Source organism: Pseudoliparis swirei, chromosome 20, assembly GCF_029220125.1.
Source record: "Pseudoliparis swirei isolate HS2019 ecotype Mariana Trench chromosome 20, NWPU_hadal_v1, whole genome shotgun sequence".
NCBI classification, from domain to species: domain Eukaryota; kingdom Metazoa; phylum Chordata; class Actinopteri; order Perciformes; family Liparidae; genus Pseudoliparis; species Pseudoliparis swirei.
The window spans coordinates 12,481,872-12,509,830 of record NC_079407.1 but is presented as its reverse complement, the minus strand read 5'-3'; the positions used below and the strand labels follow the sequence as shown (position 1 = coordinate 12,509,830).

General features: G+C 45.1%; 1 protein-coding gene across 1 annotated transcript; it reads left to right on the top strand.

Annotated features, from left to right (window-relative positions):
• The first annotated feature begins 98 nt into the window (after positions 1-98).
• eml2 (EMAP like 2) lies at positions 99-21,840 on the top strand. The gene is made up of 22 exons (XM_056441984.1): positions 99-186; positions 6,631-6,861; positions 6,937-7,054; positions 7,134-7,235; positions 12,801-12,829; positions 13,432-13,561; positions 13,849-13,998; positions 14,628-14,697; positions 14,971-15,081; positions 15,178-15,273; positions 15,420-15,554; positions 15,709-15,808; positions 16,337-16,491; positions 16,717-16,842; positions 16,923-17,054; positions 17,186-17,253; positions 17,669-17,757; positions 17,843-17,940; positions 18,350-18,437; positions 19,276-19,371; positions 19,502-19,632; positions 20,399-21,840. Exons 1-22 carry the CDS (start codon positions 114-116, stop codon positions 20,519-20,521), a joined length of 2,451 nt encoding a protein of 816 aa, XP_056297959.1. The 5' UTR covers positions 99-113; the 3' UTR covers positions 20,522-21,840.
• Positions 21,841-27,959: the final 6,119 nt, after the last annotated feature.

Here is a 27,959-nt window from a genome sequence, read left to right as displayed (position 1 = left end):
AGGAAGGGGGTGACGGCGCGAAGACGGAGAGGGGGCGAAAAACAAGGAGGACAAAGGAGCCGACCGAGAGGAGGAAGAGCCGGGAAGGAAGGAAAGGACCAAGAGGAGAGGGAATGTCGGAGAGGATCGCTTCGTGCGGGAGCCTGTATGACAGCACCAACCTGCTGCTACAGTACTGCAACAACGGTGAGGGAGCTGTCTGCTTCTTGTGTCACCTAGACACGTGCACGCACGCACACACGCACACACGCACGCACGCACGCACGCACACACACACACACGCTCTGATGAATTGATTATGAATTACCTGTGAAGGGCGCCCTGAAATGTTTTGCGAAAATATGTACGAGTAGAACCAGACATGCATTCATTGACTGTGACGTTCATTCGGCTGAAAGGCTGCAGAAAGAAACATGTTCCCCACCTGCCGGTCAGTTACTGCTCAAATTTGACCCATTGATGTATGTATGTCATTTAATCCACAGTTAGATTTTTCTTTCATCTAAAATATTCAGAAAATGCCGATTTATTTTCAAATGTTTTCTTTGATAAATATTGTGTACCCCTTTTAGCCTCTGATTCATATATATATATATAAATACTTCTACCGTTTAACATTTTTTGTATAAACTCATTGATAATCATCGAGATCTGTGTGTCATAAACCCCACACACGCTTCAAAACACCTGTCTTGCTGACTTGATGCCTGTACGCACACACACACACACACACACACACACACACACACACACACACACACAGACATGCTGGGAGGATGGTGGTGGTTGTTATTGTAGTTGCCATGCAGGACGCGGTCCACTTTCTCTGGTTTTTGACACGCGTGATGCTCTCTGGTGGCCATTTGGCAGTTTAAGACGCTGCTCTTCTCCCCGCCGCGGCCTGTAGCCTCCTTATCCATATTGCATTCTGCTTTTCCAAATATCATGCAAATACACTGCTGCTGCTGTTATCATATCTGTGGCGGTGACAACAGTGAATTGAATTGCCATTTATTGCTCTTTTGCGTTATCACCCGCTGAGGGATGAAACAAAAATGAATGCATGCAAACTGGGGCCATGATCCCGGAGAATCCAGACAGCCATATTGAGCGACAGGTGCAGAGACAGCGAGGGGGCGGGTGTTATGTGTTGTGGTCCAAAGCCTCCCAGGGTGTCATAATCTGAGAGCAAGCTGTGATGCCAAAAAGGCACCAGTCTTGTGCACCAAGCGTCACAGGAGCTCAGGGCTCAGGGTGGTAGAATGAAGCAAAATAAACTATATGAAGTGGATGAAATCAGCTGCATGTTTACCAGAAGGGGGGGGGGGGCTTGTTGAGTGACAGCTTGCCCCGCAGTGAAGGACCAGCCGCCACTCATTTCTGCAAGGATTACGGTGGTTTGGGTTGGTATAAGAAGAGAGGTTTTGCTCACACACACACAGAAGATTGTTTTTGAGGCCTTCTTCCACTTCAGAGGTCAGAGGTCAATCTCTTCGGAGCCGCGAGAGACTCGGCGTCTCATCCTGGATGCTGTAGCCTCCCTCTCTATACGATCATCACCTCCCTATCCTGCTGACAGGCAATCCTAAAGAGTTGCTCCGATAGCGCTGAAGGATCTGACAATGGGGTGAAATCCGTGAAGCGGCTGGTAAACATTCCAAAGTACAACACTTGGTGTTAAATTATGACAAATACACGTTGACTGTGGATACGTGCTGGAATTTGCTGCTTTAAATATGGGCTTTTTTTTGTGAAAGCGCCATCGCAACCCGAGGACAACGCACATGACGTCAGGAGGGGAATCGGCGCCGAGCTTCATGCTGGAGATAACGGTGTGTTATCGTCGGTCTCTGCCGAGTGAGCTTCAGTCGACCAGCTTCCTCATTCTTTTTCATTTATTACCTTCGCTTTGAAAATGCGGAAGGTAATGTTTTGATCGCCGTGTATTTGTATGCGTGCGTGCGTGTTATTCGCATAAGTAAAAAAGTGTTAAACCGAATCGCATGAAATTTGGTGGGATGATTGGTTATTATCCGGGGACCATTTGATTAGATTTTGGGATCGATCGGGTTAAAAGTCAAGGTCATGAAAAGGTCAATCTTCTTTTTACCATAGCGCGGTCATTTTATATCCAATTGGCATGCAACTAATGCCAAAATGTTCATAATTCAATGCCCAATCTTGTGATATGCGAAGGTATGCGCTCTACCGAGTGCCCGTTCTAGTTTATTATATTGTTTGCGTGTCTGTCCGTCTTTTCTCCTCTCCTGCCACCTGTCCTCTCACTGTAACCAGAGACCACCAGTGTTCATCAGACCTGCTCTCCTCGGCCACCTAGTTCACAACATCTTGTCGAACAAATAAACTGAATTTAATTGATTCTTGAGCAAATACACTTTGTTTTCTACCTTTTAAAAAAATGTTATTGTTCTAGTAAAAACTAAATATTTATATATCGAACTCATGTGCGGGTGTGCATGTTTTATGTCTGGTGGGCAATAAAATTGAGTCTGTTCTCTAAATTTCTCTGCTGAGGTAAACTCCATAAGAGGCATAGAACAAACCCTCAGGATGAGCTCAACACGCTTGACATCATCCCAAAGTCCCCACACAGACCTGTGTGAAACAATTAAAAACAAGGTTTTAGAAATCCTTTTAATATTCATACCCGATGAACCCGTTGCTAGATCTGTTGCGTTCAGGGTCTGCAGGACGTTTGAGCTGATTTAATTTAGTGGCTTGGAGAACACCGAGTACTCGCATCACTCTGAGGAGGGGTTGAACGTGATCTCTGAAAACTGGCATTGCTAAACATTCCGGGTTACCAACGGGTTTTTGAAAGAGGATGTTGAAGGATGACTGATTGTAAACATTAATCGTGTGTGTGTGTGTGTGTGTGTGTGTGTGTGTGTGTGTGTGTGTGTGTGTGTGTGTGTGTGTGTGTGTGTGTGTGTGTGTGTGTGTGTGTGTGTGTGTGTGTGTGTGTGTGTGTGTGTGTGTGTGTGTGTAGCATCTCTTCCTGGCTGTACTGATGCTGGTGCAGTGTGTGTGTATTTGTGGCCCTGAGCCAGGCTCCACCCTCTCTGCCTAGTAGCTGTAGAGAGGAGGAGGAGGGCTGGGGGGGGGTGATGAAGAGGTAGTGGTCCGGGAAGCAAGTGAGGGTTGAGTGGGACGAGGATGGGAGTCTGTGAATAATCACAGATGGGGAGGGAGGGAATGTGGGTCCAGGAAGCCTCTGGGGGGAGAAGAGTGGAAAAGCTGAGTGACTGTGCTGTGGACTGACCGCCTGGTTTGACTGACAGGAGGAGTGACCAGGCACCGTGTAGCGTCCTCACAATGACAGGTAGGACGAGACCAGTCTCACTGCACCATGAATAGCTCAGCAGCCGCCGACCTCCCCTTCTCTCTCACACACACACACACGCTATTTTTTTCATCATCCATATCTTCTCCATCTTTCCTTTTTTGTCCACTGCACCGTTTTAACTCTCTGATAGCAGCCATGCTCGCTGGATTTAAAGATGTTAAGTAACACTTGACAGTAGTGTCTATCTGTGATGGGAAGGAGAGTAAAGTTAGGTGTGTGTGTGTGTGGGCGGGCGCTTCGCCTGCTGAATAAAGATGCGACCTCTGCTTATAAGAGTGATGGAATGTCTCTGAGGTGGAATCGTTGTTATGGTGTGTGTGATAACTCAAGAGCAAATAGAAAAGTAGGAGGCTCTGCAGGGGGGGGGGGGTTCAAACTGGTGTGCTGACTAATATATATATATATATAACATGACAAAAATAAAATAATGTAACAACTAAAATGTAAAGACAGTGTTGCAGGTGAGAAGCCAACCCTTGGCTCTGAGGTAAGTGCCAGCTGCTTCCAGGAGTTCCTTGTACATGATCTCACAAATGTCCTTTATGAAGTGAAGTATTCGCGGAGCTACTATAGACACACAAGTACTCTCGACAACGCGTGTATCGAGCCGTTTCAGACTCTACGACGACCTCTTCTGTGTCCTCCTCATTCGGTGTCTCCATTTGAAAAACACCTTCTGGTGGTTTGGGTGAACGAGAACATCGCCGCGATTCAGCTAAGGATGAATCCCTCTCCTCCGTTTCTCTCACTGCGAGTCCTTTGTGTTCCTTTTCATCCCGCCGCCATTTGCTCATCGACAATCTGTCATTTTCTCTCTCTCTCTCTCTCGTTCACTTTGTCTTGGTCTCGCCTGCTTAAGAGATTTCTTTCCTATCATGTAAAATAATTAATAAATATATTTGTATGTATGTATGTGTCAGACCAAGTAAAAAAGATTTATAACAGCAAAACAAAATCAAACATTTGAAAATGTGTTTCGGTGTTTAGTTTAATTAGGCGAAGTGATTTGTTGTTTAACTACTATAGTATACTTTTCATGATATTCTAATATTTAGAGATAGGATATTTGAGTTTTGTTAAGCTGTAAGCCATAATAATATAAAAATAAAAAAAAAAAATGCAATATTTCAGTTGATTTGTAATGAATCCAGAATGCATGACATTTTTGTTTTTATTAATTGCATTACAGAAAATAAAGAACTTTATCACAATATTCTAATTTTCTGAGACAGTCCTGTATATATATATATATGTGTGTGTTTGTATAAATTAGGTGTTTTAATATTTTATATAAAAATAAAATAAAGATCTTGCATGACTTTCTGCTAATGGCTAACATACAGGAGCTACATCTGCTACAAAGCATCGCTTCTCCTCGTTTTTTTAGAAATAAATGGAAAAAGAACCAAGTTGTATCTCATTTGGATGAACCCATCTAAAACATCCGATAAATGAGCAGACTTTAAAGAAGAGGAAACGATGATGATCTGACATTTTGCAGCCGGTCCATGTAAATCTCCCTCCAGCTCGATGTAAATGCGGAGCTGGATTTCCCTGCAGGCTCGTCTCCTTTGGGCGAAGGACGTGATGCAGTTACAGTACAACTGCCCCCCCGGGCTCGGCTTACAGCGCTGGACTGATGCATGCTGGGAGCATCGCATTGGCTCTCGCTGCATCAGTGTGACCTGGTGCAGTGCTCTTTTAAAATTACTACTCCAAACCGAACTGTGCAACACAAATCATGAAGACTAGGAAGTGCACCGAAGATGTTCCCCGAATGCCCCGTGTTGGTGAGGTTGTGTTAGTGGGTTAGGTTGGTTAGTTTTAGCTGCGTGTGTAAAATGTGTTTTTCTTTCCCGGCCTGTAGATGTTCTGGTGACATGTGAGTGTTGGTTGGTTGTACCGTGTATCGCTAACAGGACAACGACTGGAGTCGTCAGTGTAGCAGCTGCCTGGAGGCCGATACCCACATGTTCAGCGCTTTCTGATACTATAGAGTTATTTATTTTTTCCAACAGAGACGGAGCCGGGTTTAAAATGTGGGTCGGAACGTTTCGTCCAAACAAAGAATCTTGTTTCTTTATCTGGCTGTAATCTGTAATGTGGGCCACAGATTAATAATCCTCCCATGGCAGTTTGCCGTTTGATAATCGAGCAGGGCCTCTGAGGATGTCATCAGTGGACAATCGGGCTGGAAAGAGTTCATGGAATGAAGGTTGAGTGACATGAGGGCGCTGGAGTCAACCGCAGCATGTGTGTGTGTGTGTGTGGTTTTATATATTAAATATTACTTTTAGCAAGTTTTTCCAGAAATGAATTTGAGAAACGTGTTTATTGTCCTCCTCAGCTGGTGGGAATGTCTTTAGGTTTGCAGGCCCTGTGACCTTCTCGTATTTACACACTGCAACACGCATTGTGAATGTAATCCCTTCCTCATTAAACGTTTGCAAAAACAAATACTTTTTGAATATTGCAAACCTGCATTATTTCCACATTGACATTATGGCTGCGATGGTGATGTGAACAAAATGATAGAACGACACAAACATAACAAATAGAAACCAGCTTGTTAATGCGGAGGGCAAAGCGTCGTCTCCGACTCTTCATCCCTTTCTTTCTTTCTTCTCGTCTCTCCCATGCTGTCCAACCTGGTATCTGCTGTATTCCTTCTGTCTCACACACACACAGTCTAAATTATTAAAGCATTCCCATTTCCCGTCTGCTCTTATGCTACCTGAGAAACTCTAAACCGTTGATTCACAAAGCTGTTTTCTTTCAGCTCTGCAGGTGCGTGACCTCATCACTGCTCAGACTGAACCTCGTCTCTCCCCTTGTCTGTTCCTGTCTATCATATCCCCGTCTGCACATGACCAGTAGGATTTGGGGACTTATTGAAATTTGTAATAATTTTGGAGGCCGGGAATTTGCTGTGTTCGTAATTTTGTTAAGTAAAGAATTCCACCGCAAATGAACTCCATCAAACACAGAGGTCACATGGTAATCGGCATCTCAGTGACGATGGGTCGTATTTATTGTTTTGCTATGTGGCTTTTTCTCGGCCTATTTCCCGGTCGATAATTTACGGCAATCCTGAATAAAAAAATGTTTCTCCATTTTGAGGGTGCAAATTCAGGAGGCTCATCTGGCTTTATTTATTTATATATATATATAAAGTATTCCCCACACTGTCTTTATTCATTCATAATGAACAAGCTCTTCCCACTCTTTGCCTGACCATCCAAACCTGAAACCCTCTCGTCCAGATGACACGGTGTCAGCCGGCAGCAACATGGACATGGAGGACCGGGTTTCCCACCTGGAGCAGAAGCTGCAGCTGCAGGAGGACGAGATCCAGCTGTTGAAGGCCGCCCTGGCCGACGCCCTGCGCCGCCTGGGCTACTGCGAGGACCAGAGCCCGGGGGTGAAGCCCAGAGACATCCATGGCGCCGCCAGGAGGCCCCTGGCCGCCACCGCTTCGGCCCCGCCTACCAAGGGTAAGAAAGGTAGTGGAGGAAGACGCGGAAGTCGGGCTCCCGTCTCTCCTCGCTGAAGACTGTGTTCCCTTTCAGTGCGCCAGCTCCTGCAGGCGCTTCCCTCCAGGCCTCTGAGCAACGGCTACGTCCAGCAGAAGCGCCTCCTCTCCTCGCCGTCCTCTCCTAAAAAGGAGAAGTTCCAGTCTATTAAGAGGTATGCAAAACACACACAAAACATCACACTCGCTCACTGACTTCTCTTCAACTGCTCTTCTGTGTTCCCTCACCTTCAGGAAGAGTATGTCCACAGAGCGCCTCACCCTGGTGAGGAGGGAGATGGGAGCGGAGAGCCGGAGTCGAACCACCTCCTCCAGCAGCTCCTCCGGAGGCAAAAGGTACAGCGGCCTCGCCCGGCGCGTCGCTGCGTCTCGTGCTTGTAGTTTTGTTTCCGAGACCCGTGAACACCTTCTACATCCTACATCCTACTTCGGGATGCCATTTTGTAACTAGTTGTCAATACGAGTGACGAGAACAAAGACGTTTTAGACATCAAAGATGAATTAAACTTTGTTGCTCAAAATGCATTTGTCATGCAGGTGTAGTAGCTTCAACCTTTCACCTTGCGCACACACACACACACACACACACACACACACACACACACACACACACACTATACCTGCAGCTGTTTAAAGCTGGGAAATAAGTCTGACATCCCATGTAATCTCCCAATATTGTTATTTATGATGGTATTTCCTCATTCGTTGCAACGTCTATCTTCGATGGGAGCACAGAGGGCCGGAAAAAATAACAGATTTATCTTTTTAAAATCTTTTTTCTCTTTATCTCATCTATAAGCAAACCCTGGAGTTTATCTTGGTGGTTACCATTCTTGTTTTTGTCTTCCATTGCTTCTTCTCTTCATTCGTCGTCCCCTGTACCACTCTCTCTCTCTCTCGTCCTGCTCATGCACCCCTCTCTCTCTACTGTCTTTCTGCTGATGGATCAGATTTCCAGCAGCTCTTGGTAAAGGGTGGGCGAGGGGCGTGGTAACTGGGCAGAAGGAGGCGGGGCGTGGGGCTGCGCAGTCTGATTGGTTGCCGGGGCCGCACAGGCCGCGCTAAAGGGCTGCTCCGCGGAGCAGGAAGTCGGTGTGTCGCTGCTGCTCGGGACGCTGCTCGCCACTGTTGACTGTCACGGTAACGGGAAAGCACGCAGCCATGAAGAAATCATCCAGGTAAATAGTTCATCTGGGATTGACGGATAAAGATGTTGTGTACGCGAGGGAGACTCATGAGGCATTACGTAAATGTGTGTGTTTTGTGGAGGAAAGTGTTTACATGTTGTTATTGTTTTTGTAAAAGTTGTAAAAGTACTTTCTAGTTGCGTGTCTCCTCCAGCTCGCCTTTCATCTGTTCCTTGTATTTGATTGTAGATTGCAGGTTGCCCAACGAAAGTAACTTTTGTAAAAAGGCATTCAGGCCGCACCACCTGTATTCGTCACAGTCTAAACTTCTAGAGAGCGTGTCCGTGCGGCCGCCTCTGAGGAAGTGGTTTTGTTACATGAAACTGTTGTGAGGCTATTTGATGCGGGCGGTTCCGCATGACATGTTCAGTGTTACGGTTGGATCTTCAGTTGCGTTCACGGGCCTCAGCCGCGGCCCCTCCCCACTGCGGCGAGGGGCCGCGGCTGGGGTCCGTGAACGCAACTGAAGATCCAACGGTAACACTGAACATGTCGTGTTTAGAAGGATTGCTCATTGGAGAACCGTGTGGTGCAAACAGGGAAGGGTCGTGTGAGTTTTACTTATGGGGCGGGGGGGGAAAGAATGAAGTAATTTGCACCTTTTTTGTTAACATTTTATGATTATTTTTAAATGCATGTTTGTTTTTATTATGTCACATATGTGTATAATTAAGTGTCATCAGTGGCTCTTTTGTCTCCTCATGATGTGAAACAAACATGTTGCATTTCTCTCGGGTTATGACACACGTACGCGCGCGCGCGATAAGTGCATGTGTGTGACAGTCGACTGGTCCACCGCTCAGCTTTGGGTTTAGTGAAGCGATTGTTATGTAAAATCCAGGTGATCCCGGCAGCACGGAGCTTCTGCTCTTAAAATAGTGATTGAAGTGGAGCAAGTACATTTGTTCTGTTGATTAAAATTTTTTACAGTTTTACAACCGCGATCTAATTAATTAAATGTTTGTTTTGAATGTTCTAGAACAGCCTGCAGCACTGGGACCACGGGACTGATGTTCCTACTTATATATTCTGGTCGGCTTGCAAATACTCTGATAACATTGATTGAACATGCACCAAACGGCATGACTTCATCTCTGCAGAGACGCATTTTGCCGCACGTAAACTCGTTTACATCACTGTGACTGTATTTAAAATAAGGTTTAAAGTTGAGGGTCACGAGTCTTTTTAAATCTCAGGGCATTGTACAAAGCTGAGTTTAATGTATGCAAAGACAATGATTGAGGAAGATATTTCCATCATGTTCCCCCAGCTGTGTCTTTCCCTTTTTCTCCGTTTCATAGGACGGAAAACCTTTTTATCCAGGAGGAAATGTTTTAAAATGTTCAATTTAAATGAACACACCTATATAGTTGGAGCCCCAACGTTACCTTTGTAAAGTAAACAAGGTGCAACGTCTAGCATAAATAATGAAACCATGCAAATTCTGATGGAGGAAAAGATAAAAAGATCTGTATCAAAGATTGTTGTCTTGATGTTTGTATTGTCTGATGCCACAGTAACTGAAGAGTGGATTGTCCTGTGGAGAAGCTCAAAGTGAAGTCTGTTAGTGTATTTTTTTGTTGATCAGATACGCTTGTGTCCATTATCAAAACCACCACTGCAGCAGTTCAGTTATAATGGAGCAGGAAATGGATGCACGGTTGACCACTCCCACAGTTCTGAGGGCTATGAAAGCTGATTTACCACGTCATCCATCACTGCAGTAAAGTGCTCACTGTGACCGGGAGACGCTGGTCACTTACCACGATGAGAAATCTCTTGGTATGAAATATAAGACAAACATTTTCTCAGGCGGCAAACCTCCGGGTCTGAAAAGTGCCTTAAACGTGCGTTCTCTCTACTGACCTTCAGGGGTTACTCCTCTGGTTGCATATGAGAAAATGACTACTTCTCTCTTGATTTATTACCTCGGTAAACACAAGTTTATGGTCTCAATCTCTAGTTTCAAGTCTTCCTCAATACAGCACGATGTTCATTTCGTAAATGATGCTCCATTTAGAGTCAAATAGACCATAAAGAAGGGTATGCTTTAGGGCGGGGCTACCTTGTGATTGACAGTTCGCTACCATGGAGATGTTTTTTGTCTTGCAACTTAAACCCTTTCACAGTGTTTTTAGTTCATGAAAGTTAATTGTAACTTTTTGGGTTGCCTCAAAATGCAGCGTAGCCGGTCGTGCTTAGCGCCTCCCTCTGTGTCACTTCTGGCTGCAAAAAACAAGATGGCGCTGGCTAGAAAGCCAGGCATGGCTTCAAAACAGCTGTCCACAAACCAGTGAGTGGCGTTACGGGGAATACGTCCACTTCTTATGTACACTCTATGGTTGCACCTAGTGGAAGTTTGGGATTCACAGCTAATGGATTATTACATAAAATCGTGCACACGAGAGTTAACCAATAGTTAATTGATTGCAAAAAAAAAAATGCTAACCAGCTAGTGTTAATAAAATGTTTTCAGTTTCAGAACAAGCCCAAGTTCAATCCATTCAAAGTATGATAAACAAACCAGCTAATGCAAGATCACATGATAAAACCTTTGAAAATTCTTTCCATTGTTCTTTAATCCGCCTGCACTGACAAAATAAATCTTTGAGAAACTGTTTTTCTCTTCAAAGGCCAACAAATCTCAGTTTGAATTGAACACCTCCAGTCAGAAATATTTTGAATAGAAATGAACCAGACAATCACTAAAAATGCAGATTCATTTATGGAGCTCCACTTGAAGCCCAGCTGAGGGCTCATGTTGACGTCTTGTATTCAGAGACGCCAAGCTCATCCATTGTCGTTTCTGTCTGCGGTTGGAAGGCTTTCCCCGGCGGATTCTTGGCTGCTCATTAGTGCCTTGAGTTGTTTCACGAAACCAAATGAGTTTTCAGAGTACAGGCGGGCAGGAAAACGGCAACGATACACTCGTTGCTGTGCATATTAATGAGAGGTCTGTTTGTGCTCTTCCTGGAAAGCTTGTGACCGGGACTGTATACACCCCCCCCCCCTTACCCCCACTACCCCCTCGCACGCATTACTGGATCTGATTCAATATGGTTCTTGCATTGGCTGGAACTGTGCCACGCCTCAGCTTCCTGGCCGACCACACACACGCACACACGCACGCACGCACGCTCTCAGCTCAAGAGACAAATGAGCCTGTATGTGGTTACTTTTAAGAGAGACCTGCTGTTCGACATAGTTATGTCCTCCGATCAGCTGCCTGCTCACTCTGCTGCCTTTTTGGTAATCTCCTTCAGATGCTTTGTGTTGCATTCAATGACGCACATACAAAAGCTCTGATCTTCTTATGATGGAAGATTATTCTCTTTACCTGTGTCTCCTCTGTACTTGTTTATCACATTGTGGCAAAAAGACCAAAACACGCTTTGTGAAAACATTTCACTTGACAGGTTTTGGGCCAGGGATGTCTATGTGTACAGATTGTAAAGCACTCCGAGACAAATTAGTAATTTGTGAAATTGGGCTATACAAATAAACTGAATTGAATTGAATTGACGTAACTCCCCAAAAACAAATGTCAGGTAAAGTCGACGCACGCCCTGAAGCTTGATGGTGTCCTGGTCAGTGATCTTAACAAGCAGCAAAGGTTCTGTTTACATTCAGTCGCCGGTGTCAATACGCTGTGTGTAATTTGATGAATGCATTGCCCTCTCATAAAAAACCTTAGCGGAGCCTCTTTGAACTCGTCTTCATCGCTTCCTCTGGAAAGGTAAACTCTTCGTTTCAGGCTCTCCTGTTGCCAGGTAGCATTAAACAAACCAGCAATTTCCCCCCTTATCAAGCCTTACTTCATTTATTTATTTTACTGCTGTTGCTATAGTGATGCACACCGATCACCCGAAGCAGCACTTCAGCATCTTGACAATGATCTGATTGGTTGACGGCGCCCTGACGGGTCACTGAAATGCTCAGCGAGGCATTCGTTCTGATTGGTCGACCGACGGCTGACTCGGGGACAGCAGGTTGATTGACGTCTCTGAATCAGAATTTTTTTATACTCAGTGATTGTCATTCTGAAGCTGACGTCGGTATGCTGTCGTATAAGTAAGTTAACCTCCCGGCGTCCTCTTTGCTGTGATCCTCCATGATGCCACACGGTTTGGCTGAGTGCCACGCTGAAACTGTCTCCATCCATCTGTGGATACACAAATAATGGGACTTCCTGGTTTAGTTTACGCCCGCCGACTCCATCGAAGACACACTGTCGGTCTGCGTTGGCGGTCGTGTTTAGGAGTCGGTGCTTCGATGCTATTTCTCTCATCTCAGAAACACGGAGCAGCAAACTTGTTCTGAAGGCCATTTCATTCTGTTGTTGCCATCGGGGAGGGAAAAGATCTGAACACGTTCCTCTTTCTATAGTAAAAAATAATCAACTTATTGAAAACACGTCACCATTCAATTCCACCAGTTTGGTGCATGCTGAATGTTCGACTTCATTCATAAGATCAATGTTGGGTGCTGACTCCCACAGACACACCTATTGTCCAGATAATATGAAACGGAGCGGTGAGAATAAATAATTCAGCATCTTATAGGAACGCCTGATGTCTCTATATATTCTGTGTGTTTTGTTTGATGAGTTGGTGTTCCTATTCTATGACGGACACTACAGAACTACAGTACTATACTTATGGTGCTAAACTTTACAGAAAACAATTTCATTAATTTTTATTTGTTTCTGTTTCAGCAAATCCAAAGAATGCACCATCAATGCCGGTAAGAGGAGCTGCTGATGCCCTTCCCCCCTCCGTCCCTCCCCCCACCCCTTTAATCACACTTGTTAATTAGCTATAAAGAGGATGAGCACTCAAGTGGCCTTCAGGAGTCCTTGAATGGTTTAATATTCCCCATTAGAAATTTTGACCATCCATTAGAATTAGTGAAGAGCCATAGAAGCCTTTTTGTGAAAGAGTTCAGAAAGAGAACTGAAGCGCTTCAAACCTTCAGCTCTGTGATCATTTCCTGTTCGCTGTACTGGGCTTGAATTTATTTTATATAACTTTCTAGTTTTAAATGATTTTGAAGTGGGCATAATTGAGGGAGTGGCCTCTTTGCTCTGCCCCGCTTCCTTCAGCTTTATTTGGTTAGCCAGGAAAGACGGCGACAGCCAGAGCCGGCCACTGTTAGCTTCTCAAAGGTCACCCACAGACTTCATCCTTATCTTAAAATGTCTGCGGTCCGTACTGCTTAATTAAAGGTCACAGCAGGATCGGCTGTGGAGACTCAAATCTTTCTGTGTGAGGATTGTCTGGCCATTACATTCTCCTTCTCGGTTTCACCGGGGAAGGCTAACGAGCAGCTTTCTCATTCCCCTCCAGAGGACGGCTACGTGCGGATGTTCCTCCGAGGACGTCCCGTCACCATGCACATCCCCGACAAGCAGAGGGAGAGCTACAGTATCGACCAAAAGGTGGCGCTACCCGACCGCAAGCCCAAACTGCAGTGGGTGTATCCTTCAGGCGGAGAAATAAACAGCCAGGCTCCATTATTTATTGTTATTTGGCATTATATAAATATGTTATATACCTAATGTCAGGGGATTTAAAATAAATAAAAAATATATATGCTTTTTTAAATCCCCTGAAGAGAGTTGTGTTTTAGGTTTCTGATGAGTAGAAATTGTAGAAGCTGCACAAAAAGGTAAAAGAGCATCAACCGAATGTCTGAATATCAAATGTTCTCCGACTTGGACCCCCCCCCCCCCTGTCTTGGTCCCTAACTCGAGCGTGGACCAGGTACGGCTACCGCGGGCGTGACTGCCGCTCCAACCTCTACCTGCTGCCCACAGGAGAGATCGTCTACTTCAACGCCTCCGTGGTGGTGCTGTACAACACCGAGGAGCAGCAGCAGAGGCATTACCTGGGCCACAACGACGACGTCAAATGGTGAGCGAAGCCGATGCGGTAGTGCCATTCTCTCTACCGGCCAGCAGGGGGCAACTCCTCTGGATGGAAGAATAAGTCTGGTTGTCTAAAAGTCTTTGAGAAAATGACTCTACTTCTCTCTTAAAGTATTCCCTCAGTACTCATTGTAAACATGAGTGTATGGTCCTAATCTCTAGTTTAAAGTCTTCTTTAATACTTCATGATGCTCATTTCGTAAATGATGCTCCATTTCAGTCAAATAGACCGTAAAGCAGAGTATGCTTTAGGGCGGGGCTACCTTGTGATTGACAGGTCGCTACCAGAGCCCTATGCCACGCCTCTGTCACTCCAGTTGTAACGCGCTTCCTGGTTTCAAAACAACGAAGATGGTAATGGCCAAAATAAGGCATTCACACAAAGTCCACAAGCCAATGGGTGACGTCATGACGACTAGGTCCACTTTATGTATTGAACATAAGGTCGTGTAGAGTAACGATTGAACAATTTCCTGCGCCGCCTGGATTTCCCCGTTCCCCCTGGATCCCGTGTGCATGTGATCATATCCCCTTCTGATGTTCGTCAGGGAAAACAAAGCAGCCAGAGGATACGGAAACAAATTGAAGGAATAATTCTTTATTTTCTCCTCCTAGCCTGAGTGTGCATCCTGACATGGTGACCATAGCAACGGGGCAGATGGCTGGAAACTCTAAAGATGGAAAGGTACTGGGATAAAGCATCACTCGCACACATCCTCTTCCAGAGTTTCACTGTTACTCACTGCTCAATTTTCACAGTTTATTTTAAAAGCGAGAATGTAAAAGACGACGAATTACAGAGAAGAACATTTCTATAAATAGCAAGAAAACTCATTAGATTTAGAAATGGATGTGTTTCTTCTCGTGGTGTTGCACATGTGATTTGTTAATCTCATCCCACGTCTTTGTGTCAAATTAGTCCGTCTGACACAGTTTCTGATTTCATCTCTGTGTTCAGCTGCTGGCGCCTCATGTTCGCGTGTGGGACTCTGTGAGCCTCAACACTCTCCATGTGATCGGGATGGGGGTGTTCGACAGAGCGGTCACCTGCGTGGCTTTCTCCAAGTCGGTAAGCGGCCTCGCATCCGGTTTACTGAGGCTTTGGAGCGAAGTTCAGTCCGCCACTGACTGGTGGAGTCTTTTTAATGATTTGTTCTCCTCTCAGAACGGCGGCACCTTCCTCTGCGCTGTGGACGATGCCAACGACCACCTCCTGTCGGTCTGGGACTGGCAGAAGGAGAAGCAGCTGGCTGACGTCAAGGTACCCTGACCCTTGACCTCCTGATCCCATTCTCACAGCGGTATCTTATCTCCTGGTTTTTAACAGTCTGGCTCACCAACGTGGACACAAAAAGGGTTGCAATATTCCAAATTCTTCTGAATGACTTGCGCCTCCTGTCTCTGCAGTGCTCCAACGACTCTGTGCTGGGCGCTGTGTTTCATCCCATGGATGCCAACCTGATTGTCACCTGTGGGAAATCCCACATCAACTTCTGGACCGTTGAAGGCAAAACTCTCACGAAGAAACAGGGCCTGTTCGAGGTACCGCCGTCATAGCAACCGCTCCAAAGATCTATCGCACATCGATTATTATTAGATTATTAACCCCCAAAGTGTTATTTCATTAGCTACAGCAAGCTAAAACGCATACACCAATATGTGCTATAAATACTAAATTCTCTCTCTCTCTCTCTAGAAACACGAGAAGCCGAAGTACATGCTGTGTGTTGCGTTCGCTGAGAATGGAGACGCCATCACAGGAGACTCCGGTGGAAACATCTACGTCTGGGCCAAAGGTACCATTGACTATTTAGTGCGCCCCCAAAACAAATATTGTATATGTCCCAAAACATAGTATGTCAAATACAGTATGCAAGCCGGCAATGCTTATCTGGCTTCTTTTTTTTTACCCACAATTCTTTGCGCAGCAGTAAATAGGCAAGAGGTTCAAAGTTCAATGTGATGAGGAAGTGGTATGTTCCAGTTGAATGCGTGCTGCATGCAACAGTGCGTACTTTGTTGAGTATGCTCTCCGTTACACAAGTCTTGAGCTGTAGAGGCTCAAGAGATCAGTGATCACGACCTTTCTGTTCAAAATATTTAGACATCAAGTCTACAACCGCTCAAAAACTGAAGTACCAACATGTTCCTGCAGCGGTGCTGTTTGTCGAGAAATCTGTACGAATCCAGGGAGATAAAGTTATTGATCGCTATTAAAAGGTAGCCATTAAAGCTGTTCCCTTTCCTTTCGTCACGGCTTTGACGCTCATCATCTATGTCCTCCGCCCGTGCTTCTACTTCCTGTGCGGCGCTCCCATCGGCAGGCGGCAGCCGCATCAGCCAGGTGGTGTCGGGGGCCCACGAGGGTGGCATCTTCTCCCTTTGCGTCCTGAAGGACGGAACCATGGTCTCCGGAGGAGGGAAGGACCGCAAGGTGGTGCTGTGGGACCACAACTACAGAAAGAAGGCTGAGATGGAGGTGAGGGAGACGACGTGCCCCGTGCACCACAAGTGACGGAGACAGAAAATCGTCTCCTTTGAAGCTTTTTAAGGGAAGCATCGTAACAGATGATGTCTCTCGACATATCATTGAGTTAAAAAATATAGAATGTAAACAACTTTGTTCGCCTGATCTTATTTTCTCTTAAGATCTCTCTATACAGTGTGTGAGAAGCATTATTTCAGCCTGTTTGTGTGTTTCCAGGTGGGCGAGCCGCTTGGTCCTGTTCGGGCGCTGGCCGAAGGTAAACCGGGAGAGCTCTTCGTTGGGACCACCAAGAATGCCATCGTCAAAGCCGCCTTCCCCGACACGTTGACTCCGATTGTACAGGTACACACACACACACACACACACACGCACTGTGCATGTTTCTGGTTTGTGTATACAATGAGACGTGTCATGTGCTACAGGGTCACACGGATGAGCTGTGGGGTCTGGACGTCCATCCCTCCATGGAGCAGTTTGTCACCTGCTCCCAGGACAAGCAGGTCCACCTCTGGGACTCCAACTCCCATCAGCCCCTCTGGAGCAAGACCATCGAGGTGGCTGGCAGTAGGATGTGGATTGTGTTGTGCCTGTTTAACATCAGGACATGAAACGCTGACTTGACAAAACAACGAGACAATTGTGTTTTAAATAATAAGAAACTGCTTTGTCTTCTTTTGTGCTCCAGGATCCAGGGAGGTCTGCAGGTTTCCATCCCAGCGGCGCTGTCCTGGCTGTGGGGACCATGACTGGAAGGTTGGGGCTCAGTTACTGATCAGAAACTAAACCCGAAGCCTTTTTCTCCCACTTCCACCCACCGACATCTGGCTTGACTTGGCAGTAGTCGATAGTATTTATCAGCTCCGGTCAGACACGCTAATGTTTCAACCCTTTCCCGGTGCGATGCATTGAAGTGAAAAAAACAACAGGGATTTGCACAATTATTATAAATTATTACCATACAAAACAATTACAATTAATCTGCTCTCCTCAAAGCCACCAGCAAAATGACAAACATTTACCGTTTCCATCATTTCAAAGATTTACTACCTTCTCTGCTTTATGCGGCGTGAAGACATGTGATGTTTGGACACAACAAGCAATTGTAAGATGTCATCTTGGGCTCTGGGATTTTTCTAACGTTTCTGATGTGTGTGTGTGTGTATGTCAGATGGTTGGTGCTGGACACCGACACCACGGATCTCGTTTTTATGCACACCGATGGCAATGAGATCATTTCCAACGTCAAGTACTCTCCAGGTAAAACATCCGGCACAGCTGGTGTGACGGGGCGCCAACACGCCACGCCTCGCCTCCGTTAACTCGCCGCTCTTTGTGCCCTCAGACGGTAACTTCCTGGCCGTCGCTTCTCACGACAACTTTGTTTACATCTACGCCGTGACGGAGGGCGGACGAAAGTACAGCCGCGCGGGCAAATGCACCGTAAGTCTGCATTTCATTGTTTTTAACTCTCCTGTAACGACTGCAGTAAAAGTCTCGCTCGTGATTTAAAGGAACACTTCATCCCTCAAAACGACCTGCGTGTCAATGACCCGCCCCGCGTACCTGTTTCTCACATGAATCAAAATGGAGCGGGAAGATGGGAAGTCGTGAACACTCGTGAGAATTCTTAAATAGTTTTCGCTGTTGTTAATGCAGCCCCTTTTTTCTCAATGAATTTATATTTTGTATTCTTGGTGCGTGAAAAAAATAAGTGTTCTCCAATAATTGAAGGTACCACGGTGGTGAGTAATTGATACACAAATGGTCCATGTTGGGGGTGAAGGACTCCTTTATTCCCCCATATGTAGTGTTTAAGGTGTGATCTCTTAAGTCACGTTCTCTTCCTCAGGGCCACTCCAGCTTCGTCACCCATCTGGACTGGTCAGCGGACAGCCAGCACCTCGTCACCAACTCGGGAGACTACGAGATCCTCTTCTGTAGGTCCACACTGGAACTCCTCTTCCATTGTATTGCTGAAACAAGGATTTCTGATTTGTTAACTCGTGTTTTAACGATAGACAAAATGTCGAAGTGAGTCAAAACTCACTGGTATGGAGTCAGCAGCCGTCATGCTGCGGTTCCATCTAGAACCCCTAGGGGGCATCATAAGAGAAGAATTGCAGCTGAAAAAAAGCCGGCTTACCGGTATTCACAAAACGGCTCTGCAGGTAAAAGGGAAGACGAACTATGAGCCTGTAGGAGGAGGCAGCAGCCATGAAGCAGACTCTCTCCTCTACTTTCATCTCCTGAACATCTGACCTCAGGAAGAAGGCTCCACTAAGATAATCACATTCATTGTATAATCAGTCCATCGTAGCTGTTTCACTTCGTGAGACTATTGTTATGACCTCTTGAATCTGCCACCACAAACCAGAGACGTAGCACATGCTGATGATTTATGGTGTTCCTGTGTTTTATAGACAGTAAGTGGGTTTCTGAGCATCTTCCAGAACAGAAACACAATTCTTGCTGAACAAATGTTATGTAGCACCGACATCTGTAACGAATGGTATCAACTAAAGAATTGCTGCAACAGCTGGGAATGGCCATCATTATGTTTTGATTGATGACAAAAACAACTTGACACGTATATTAATCTTCAAGTTCCCATCCTCCAGATGATGTATACCACGTATGTGTGGCATACGCGGTTGATCTGCGCTACCTCCCCCTAAAGACCACCTGCACTGGGGGGAGGGGTGTCTCTTAGAGTCAAAGCCACAGACTGGACCACTGTCGGTCAGTAATGATGATTTATTTACATTTCTTTTATAGGGGAGGCATCGAGTGGTAAACATGTGACCAGCATGGACATGATGCGCAACCAGGAGTGGGCCACGTCCACTTGCACACTGAGCTTCAACACCTTTGGTAAGTGGTTCTTATTTTGTCTGTCTGTGCACCTTCTGATCATTTACAGGTGAGACAACAAGCTGACCTTTGGTGTTTTATCATATATCTATATCTCTATAGCCTTGACTCTTGTCTCTCTCTCTCTCAGGGATCTGGCCAGACGGAGCAGACGGCACAGACCTCAACGCCGTGTGCAGGTCACATGACGGATCCCTGCTGGCCTCCGCCGATGACTTTGGCAAAGTGCACTTGTTCTCCTTCCCCTGCTCTCAACCAAGGGTCAGTCGCTTGTTCTTTTTTTCTGTTCTTCGTCAACACATTTACGAGCCGAAAGCTGCCCGACCACTCATCCCTCGACTGGTTTAGGGATTTGCTCTGCGTAGACGTCACACTTGTCCTTTTTGTCTTTTTACATTTCTGCCCACGTTGTGATTGAGTGTGAATGGAGTGAAAGCTCAGCAGAAATGACTAAATACTCAGCCACAAGGCTTCCACTGTGGGATCACCCGCAGGCCTATAATAGGCACTGTTTACTACCAGGTGTTTATTTTGTGAGGTCCCCCCCCCCCCTCATTTTAAAAAAAACAAGTTGAGGTTTTCAGCCAAAGCCTCTTAAACAGGAGCTGTAAACTTAACGGCCCGTTTCAGAGAAGCTGGCTGCCGTTGGCACAGAAACTCAGATGCTATAAACAGTTACGACAAGTCTGGATTGTTTAAAAGCTCTTGATACACACATTGTGTTTGACTAAAACTAAATTGTCACTGTCAAATATTGTATTAATGTCAGTGATGCACAGCCACGGTTTTACTGGTAACATTATTCTGAGGAAGAAATGGCTCTCAATGCTACCCCTGCATTCGTGAACATTGGGAAGGAGGCTCGTTACGAGTTGTGTTTAATTATTTGATGACCCACATGATATTAGCCACAGTGAAGTTAAGAGTTGTACAGCAGCTCAATGTCAACTCTCACCATGTAGCATCTGGCTAACTCATCCCTCTGCTGTGTCCCCCCCCCCCCCCCCACACACACTGGCACATGCAGGCTCTGAGCCACGAGTGCGCCGGCCACAGCAGTCACGTGACCAACGTTGCCTTCCTGCATGACGACAGTCACCTGATCTCCACCGGAGGGAAAGACACCAGCATCCTGCAGTGGGGGTTCTAGGCTATGCATCTCCACTCCCAGCCTCGGGTCCCCCTCTGTGCTCTATCCTCCGGCACCACCAGGGGGCAGTATGTCCACCGCCTACTGGAAATAATAATAATAAATAAAACACATAACTTGACCAACAGATGTCACACCGGATGAGATGTATCAATGTAAACGATGGAATATAATTTTGTGTCCTGTTGTTTTGTAATAGACTGTAGAGTAAATGGCTTGTTGACCTACAGGAAGTGCATCCAATCTGTTCCCAAAAGAGACTACTGCAACACCAACCCAGCTGGAAGCTGCTGGTGGTGACCACACAGGGAACCTGTGATTTAGCGTTCGTACCGACGGCCTGAACTGTATTTATCTTAACCCCCTTTAACGGGGAAACCACCTATTTTAAAAGGAATAAGTGAGTTGGCAAGTTTCAACTCCTTGATGACATGTACACTTTGCAATTGGTTTAGTTGAATACATGCTCCTCAGTCATGGTTCGTGTTACAGTTTTAAGAAGTTTAATATTAGGCTATTTCTCCGACTCTGCCGAGCAGCGTTTGGTTTCCATTCAGTGTAAATCAGTTGGCAGACTTTTGAATCTTTGTTCAGGTGGATCCAGGTCAGTCTGCTCTGGACCGGATGTAGGACCGATGGGACAATTACATGTATACTCTGCTAAAAATAGTCACTATTGAAACCAATGGAAATGAGCGTGTTTATACATCTATAAAAGAGCAGCTGGGTTTTCAAAATGGAGATGTGAAGTGTACATGATTTAAAATAATGAGTTCAAACATGTGAACAAGAAGTCACGTAATCTTTGCACCATTTCTGGGTGAGCGTGGGATTTCTTGGATTCCTAAAATGTGTGGTATTCCCCTTTTTTTAAAAACTCGTACTGTACGAACATTGCCTTGCCATCTTATGCAGTTCCACCCCACCCCCCCCCCCCCCCTTCAGCCTGATTGCCAAACACTTAAGGTGTAGATTGTATTACAGATTGTACAAGGTTCCCCCCCCCCCCCCACACACACACACACACACCACCACCACTGTCCCTAGATGGCGGTACAATGCAAATGAATGAGCATGACCAAGGCTGTCCTCCTGTAGGTGCTGTTAATGTCACAAAAGGAGTAAATTTATATAAATACATATATTATGCAGTATATCCAAGTGGCTGTGTTATTTTAATAATTAACCGTAACAATGATGGATGTTGTCATTATTCGTGTGGCACGCGATCGACACAGGGGTATCGTGGGCTGCTGTGCTGTGAGCTTGAGCTGTGATTTGCCTTCTGTTTTGTTAATAAAGTTTTTACCCAAGCGTTACCGAGTGGAGGCTCTTTGTCTTCCTTTGACTCAGACATATGGGTAATAACAACAACCCTGAGTTATTCTTTATTGTATCTTGACTCAGGCACTCAATTCTTTAGTTAGCTGAATAGTGTTATCATTCCTAAAGACAGTTCATGATGAGCTGAGCGGTGTTGTGGGGACAGTCTTATGTATCGACAGTCAACGTGCGTGCGATGCTTCAAGGAGTGTTACGGTTGCTAGTTTAAACTAGTTTTTATTGACGCTGTGAATAATGATTCTGTGACGTGGCAACGGGGAAATCACGCGGACTGCAAGCCACGTGGGATAACTACACGCTGTACCAGAATGCATTGCTCTAGAAGCTGTGTTGCTTTAAGAGCAAAGTAACAAGAGGGGCGACTGAAGTCAAAGGTCAAAGAAGAGGACACTTGGGCAGGACCGCAGGTACGAGCACGGTTACGTCACAATGGTGTCTGTCAACTCCTTGGAGGAAGATGATGGGATGGAGATCTGGGAGCTCCTCACAATAAACCAAAAGATGAATATCAGATGTGGTCAGAGGATTTATAGGAAGATCCTGTTCGGGTCATTTTGACCCGATTCAATGTTTAACCCTCCTGTTACCTTTATATTTACTGACATATTTTACCCTTGGGGTCAATATGACCCCAGCTATTAAAATCTCCAGAAAATTATTAGAATTAATATTCTTTTCCAAGTTTAAGTGTGAGGTACTTTATGTTTGTTTGTTGACTACCGAAAGAACACCGACGTTAAACATTGAATCGGGTCAAATTGACCCGAAGGCAACAGGAGGGTTAAGGAGATGCACCCTAAACAGGATTAAAAAAAGAAAAGCTAACTCCACGCTCACGTTTTGTCATGTTCTTTTGGTTTTATTCTCAAGTGCACTTCATTAGTTGTGTTGTGATATCAACCCCTCTGCTGGAACGACGTTGCAGCCTAATAGTGTTTACATATGAATTATACAAAAATGACAGATTAAGAAGAAGCCATTGTGGCGAGTGGAGGTCCCTGCTGGTGCATACGGACTGATCGCTGCAGCACACCGAGCAAAAACACTGCTCTTCGAGAGTTGTTCTAAACATTCAACTCAAGCGAAAAGTATGTGCAGAACATCTGGTTTGAAAAATACAACGTAGTAAAACTAAAGTGTGACTGGATGAACATGCTTTAAGAAAAAGGTTGTTGGAATAAAATCAACTCCAATAAACCTTCAATAGAAATTTCATAACAGCACATTATTTAATATTCAGTGTTGTAGTTTAAAAAAATGTGTTTTCATTTGTATGTTTTGCGTAACGTCTTATATAATCATCTATTCTGTGTCTATTACTAGATGTACAGGTACAGCTTTTCCATTTCCTTCTGTATCTTCAGCCAGAATAACTGAACTTGCTCCTGTATGAAAAGAAAAATAAACGTGAATTTTCCATTGTAGCTTGACAGGACAAATGGACTCCCCATATAGCGCAAAGGAAGAGCCCGAGACATGATGATAGGATACCCTCAACCTTAACACAATAAACATCGACCTATCGGAAGAAGGTGACACAGAGGACAAGGAGGCAGCGCTTCCTGGGAGGACACAAGTCCCTTTAAGGGTGAAAGATAACCATGTTCTGGAGTTTTGGCATTTAGAAGGTTATTGAAGTTGATCTCTCCTCAAGAACAGGATCATGCACAGTGCATGGAGTAACTGGGAGTTATGACTCTGGATACCACTCCACTTTCCACTCTTCTAAGCCCAACAGCCTGAACTGTATGTGCACTCATTGGGCCGATGCACTACCACCAGGGTCCTTCAAAATCTGGTAGCTGGAAATATACAAACCTCCACAGGTACATCCAGCTGCTGAATCAAGCCGGGCAACAACCTCTGGTTCTGACGAGTGAAGCCAGGCCTTAACTAACATAACCTGCATTCTGTCTACTGACCAGCAGGGGGCGACTCCTCTGGTTGCACACAGAAGTCTGATTGTATAGAAGTCTAGGAGAAAACGACTCGACTTCTCTTTTGATTTATTCCCTCAGTAAACATTGTAAACATGAGTTTATGGTCTCAATCTCTCGTAACACGTCTTCTTCAATACAGCATGATGTATGCTTGAGGGCGGGCTTACTGTGAACAGGTCGCTGCTACTACCAGAGCATCATCATTGTCACTATGTCACTTCTCCGCATAGATATGGAAACTTATGTTCATTTGTTACAAAACGTCAAGATGGCAACGTTCAAATTATTCGAATATTTGTATTGTGCATGTAGCCAACAGCTTGTGTATTGTTTCTTGTGTATTTGTTGTTCAGCTTCATGTATCTTAAATTGCACATTTGCTGAGACTATAGATTGTGTGGTGTGTGGTATTGGTTTACGTTAAATATTTGTTCTTATATCAAGGTGTCTAAAGATCACAGATGATCGAGAGAAATGTGAGGCCCCTGAAATTAAATGTTGTATGTATGTCAATGTGATATTTGTGAACACTAATGTTGTGTTAAGAGGAGTACTGGCTAGGATCACCACGAGCTCAGAGACGTTCCATCATCCACTTTGAGATGGGGAAGGCTGAGATCCACATCAAGACAGGATGGTTTTCTGTCAGGAAAGACGGATAGAATCGGGTATCATCGCCATAGCAATGATAAAAGAAACCATGCAAGTTGATGATCTGACCAGTGTAAGTGGTGTGTATTCAGAAGCAAACGGTGACCACAACTCTTTGGGGTACAGATGGAGAGGACGCTTCAACTCGCCATGCCACTTTGAACAATAGCACCCGAGATACCCAATTCAGAAAAGGGTCGTGAGTAGAATGACGTGGATGGTCGTAAAGACTTATGACAACAGAGGAGTCTACATTTCATTTACAGTATTCTTCGACTGTAAATGAAATAGCCTTCTTGTCATTGACTGCCACTCTCCTCTGTTATCATTAAGGAACATGGACATTTCTGAGCGTTTATCTTGATTGTCATAAGCTCCCATCAGGTCCAGCAAGGTGAGAACTGATGACCAGACAATCCATTTTAAACCACATTTTGCGGAATATCCTAGAAGCACATGGTGCAGGGACAAAGAAAGGCTTCGACAAATGTAAAAAGGCCAGCTTCAGAAAAAGTCTTGTGAGTAAGTCGAGTCAGGAGGTCTGCCGGTGGCTTAGAACAACTGTTGTTGGATCTACGTGTTTCGGCTTGTGGATGACCCCGATGAGGGCCGCAAGCTGACACATGAATGCAGTTCTTGATATGACAAGTATTGCTGAAATTTTGACCTTCTGGTCTAAAGTCTAAATGTGAGGGATGACACATTCATGTTTCCCTTTGAAAAGAAATGTGCAAAAAACGGAGACAACAAACTGTCAAAGCAGAGGCCCTCCAGCAGCGAGCCCTGCAGTCAGTCAGAATGGTGCCGTTTCTGGATCCACTGCGAACTCGAGGTCATCTGCGCTCATTGAGTGTAGCAAGCCTTTCCCCCAGAGGGCAGAGTTAGTTTATCAGAGCAGGAGCAGACCGAGCTTCCATGTTTTACTTAAGGTTACTTTGGTTTGGTTTGTGACCCAATAAGGGCTTTACCGTGGCACCTTATCTCTGGAAGAACCGATGTTATTCCTTCCAGTTAACTCCGCAACAGCAGCACATTCCACAGCACCTTAGCTCTGATACATTTGATCATCAGTAGGAGATTCATAACAAACACATTCCCGACATCGTGGAATACACACATCATTGAGAGCAGTTTTGAGGCTTGCATCCATGACTCTCTCTCTGATATTCAGATACAACACTGAGTTTATATTGTTAGTGGGTCCTTTTCCTTGCCCATGTTCTGGGCAATTTATTTTTCTTGTTTGAAACCAAAGACTGCGATCTCTGCTTGTTTGTCACCTGGTGATGAGTGATGCCATGACATGTAGGCGTTGACCACCTTTACATACATATATGTGAAGAAAACAAATAAATAATGAATGCCTTTACCGTTTTAGTGATTATCGAAATAGTAGATTGATTTGCGGTCAATTAACCAGTGGTGTATAAAGTACCCAAAAGTCATACTTGAGTAAAAGTAAAGATACTTGACTGGAAAATTACTCAAGTAAAAGTAAAAGTCACCTATGAGAATACTACTTGAGTAAAAGTATTAAAGTATCTGATTTTTTTTGTACTTAATTATCAAAAGTAATTTTCTGATATTAAATGTACTTAAGTATTGAAAGTAAAAGTAAAAGTAAATGCTGTTAATAAAAAAAACAAAGGGTCAGAATTTTGAGAATTATGAAGTTTATTTGTTTGGGTGCTGTGGCGCCATGAACAAGGAGTATGAGCTCGGATGAACTTAGCAATATATGAATACTATGAAATTACTAAAATATACAAACACGATTAACACAGAAAAAAGCAGAACCAAAAGTAACAACCAAAATCATCACTTTAAAGTGAAAAATGTATTGTTCATCTTCAAAAGAAGTTGATTTTCAAAATGGACAGATGTCAGTCTCGCTCTTCTGGGGCTGAAGACGAGTCCTGCGATGCTGAAGAGCCATTCACAGACCCTGGTGCAGGTAGAGTGTGTCTAGCTTCACAGGCCCTGATGGTGCAGGTAGAGTGTGTCTAGCTTCACAGGCCCTGGTGCAGGTAGAGTGTGTCTAGCTTCACAGGCCCTGGTGCAGGTAGAGTGTGTCTAGCTTCACAGGCCCTGATGCAGGTAGAGTGTGTCTAGCTTCACAGACCCTGATGGTGCAGGTAGAGTGTGTCTAGCTTCACAGGCCCTGGTGCAGGTAGAGTGTGTCTAGCTTCACAGGCCCTGGTGCAGGTAGAGTGTGTCTAGCTTCACAGGCCCTGGTGCAGGTAGAGTGTGTCTAGCTTCACAGGCCCTGATGCAGGTAGAGTGTGTCTAGCTTCACAGACCCTGGTGCAGGTAGAGTGTGTCTAGCTTCACAGGCCCTGGTGCAGGTAGAGTGTGTCTAGCTTCACAGGCCCTGGTGCAGGTAGAGTGTGTCTAGCTTCACAGGCCCTGGTGCAGGTAGAGTGTGTCTAGCTTCACAGGCCCTGGTGCAGGTAGAGTGTGTCTAGCTTCACAGACCCTGGTGCAGGTAGAGTGTGGCTGTGTCTACTACCGCGCACTTAACGAAGTACACTGCAATTCAGTGCACTGCATTGCAGTGCACTGCGTCGCTGATGAAGTGCTGTCTCAAATGGAACACTTAACCGTTCACCACTTGGCGGAAGTGACGGACGCAAATCTGTTCATGCACCATGAAATTAAGCCGGGAGTGACGTATGCAAATCTGCTTGCGATACCCTAACCCTTAAAGTGACCAAATTAATGCACTTCTTGCCCTCTTGTTGTCCCTTGTTTACCCCTCTCTCCACCCCATGTGGAAACTGCGATACCTCCACAATCGCGGCAGGAGCCTCCGCCTTCTGGCTGAAGTCGAGATGGTAAATGTACATTTAATTGTGTGATTTTGCCTTACCTTCACAGCATAGCTTCATGTAGTAGTTGCAATTAAATTCTCCTCGCTAGGTATGCTAAATTCTCAATTATCTTTGTCAGAAGTAGCCTTCTTCTTTGCAATCCACAAACACACCATATGGAAATAAAACATGACGAATCTGTACATGTTTGTCCCTAGATTCCAATTAGTTTTAAGAATTATCCACTGAAATGATAGGCATCATCTGGTTGAATTCACACAGTAATAGGCCTACTTTGACTGACTGTACTTTTATACACATCTCTGTTGTAGTGAAGTTCACCCTGATACAGGAATCAATTAGCAATTGAACACACAGGCATATTAATTGTTTCAAACATGCATCAATTCTAATATAAATCAGAAAACGCAATAAAAGACTACAAAACCTCAATGACAACATTTTATTGATAAAATGACTTGCATATTAATATAATCTTCCCCTCCCCTCCCCTCACTCTACAGCAGCCACCCAGTCCGCGCTGCCGTATCAATGTTGCAATGCCACTGCTGGCGTTGTATTTTGATGACCACAGTGACATGAGGGTGGACTTCAGGCTCACCCGAGAGTCATTCAACGCCCTCATGGCTGTGCTGGGCACTGACTGACCACGGTTGGGGCCCCGAGATCTCC

Bases quoted from the DNA above. Each gene is read 5' to 3' on its own strand.
- eml2 (XM_056441984.1), top strand. From the start codon at position 114: ATGTCGGAGAGGATCGCTTCGTGCGGGAGCCTGTATGACAGCACCAAC. The intron at 15,555-15,708 runs GTACCGCCGTCA...CTCTCTCTCTAG, and splicing joins AGAAACAGGGCCTGTTCGAG to AAACACGAGAAGCCGAAGTA. The intron at 17,941-18,349 runs GTAAGTCTGCAT...TCTCTTCCTCAG, and splicing joins GCCGCGCGGGCAAATGCACC to GGCCACTCCAGCTTCGTCAC.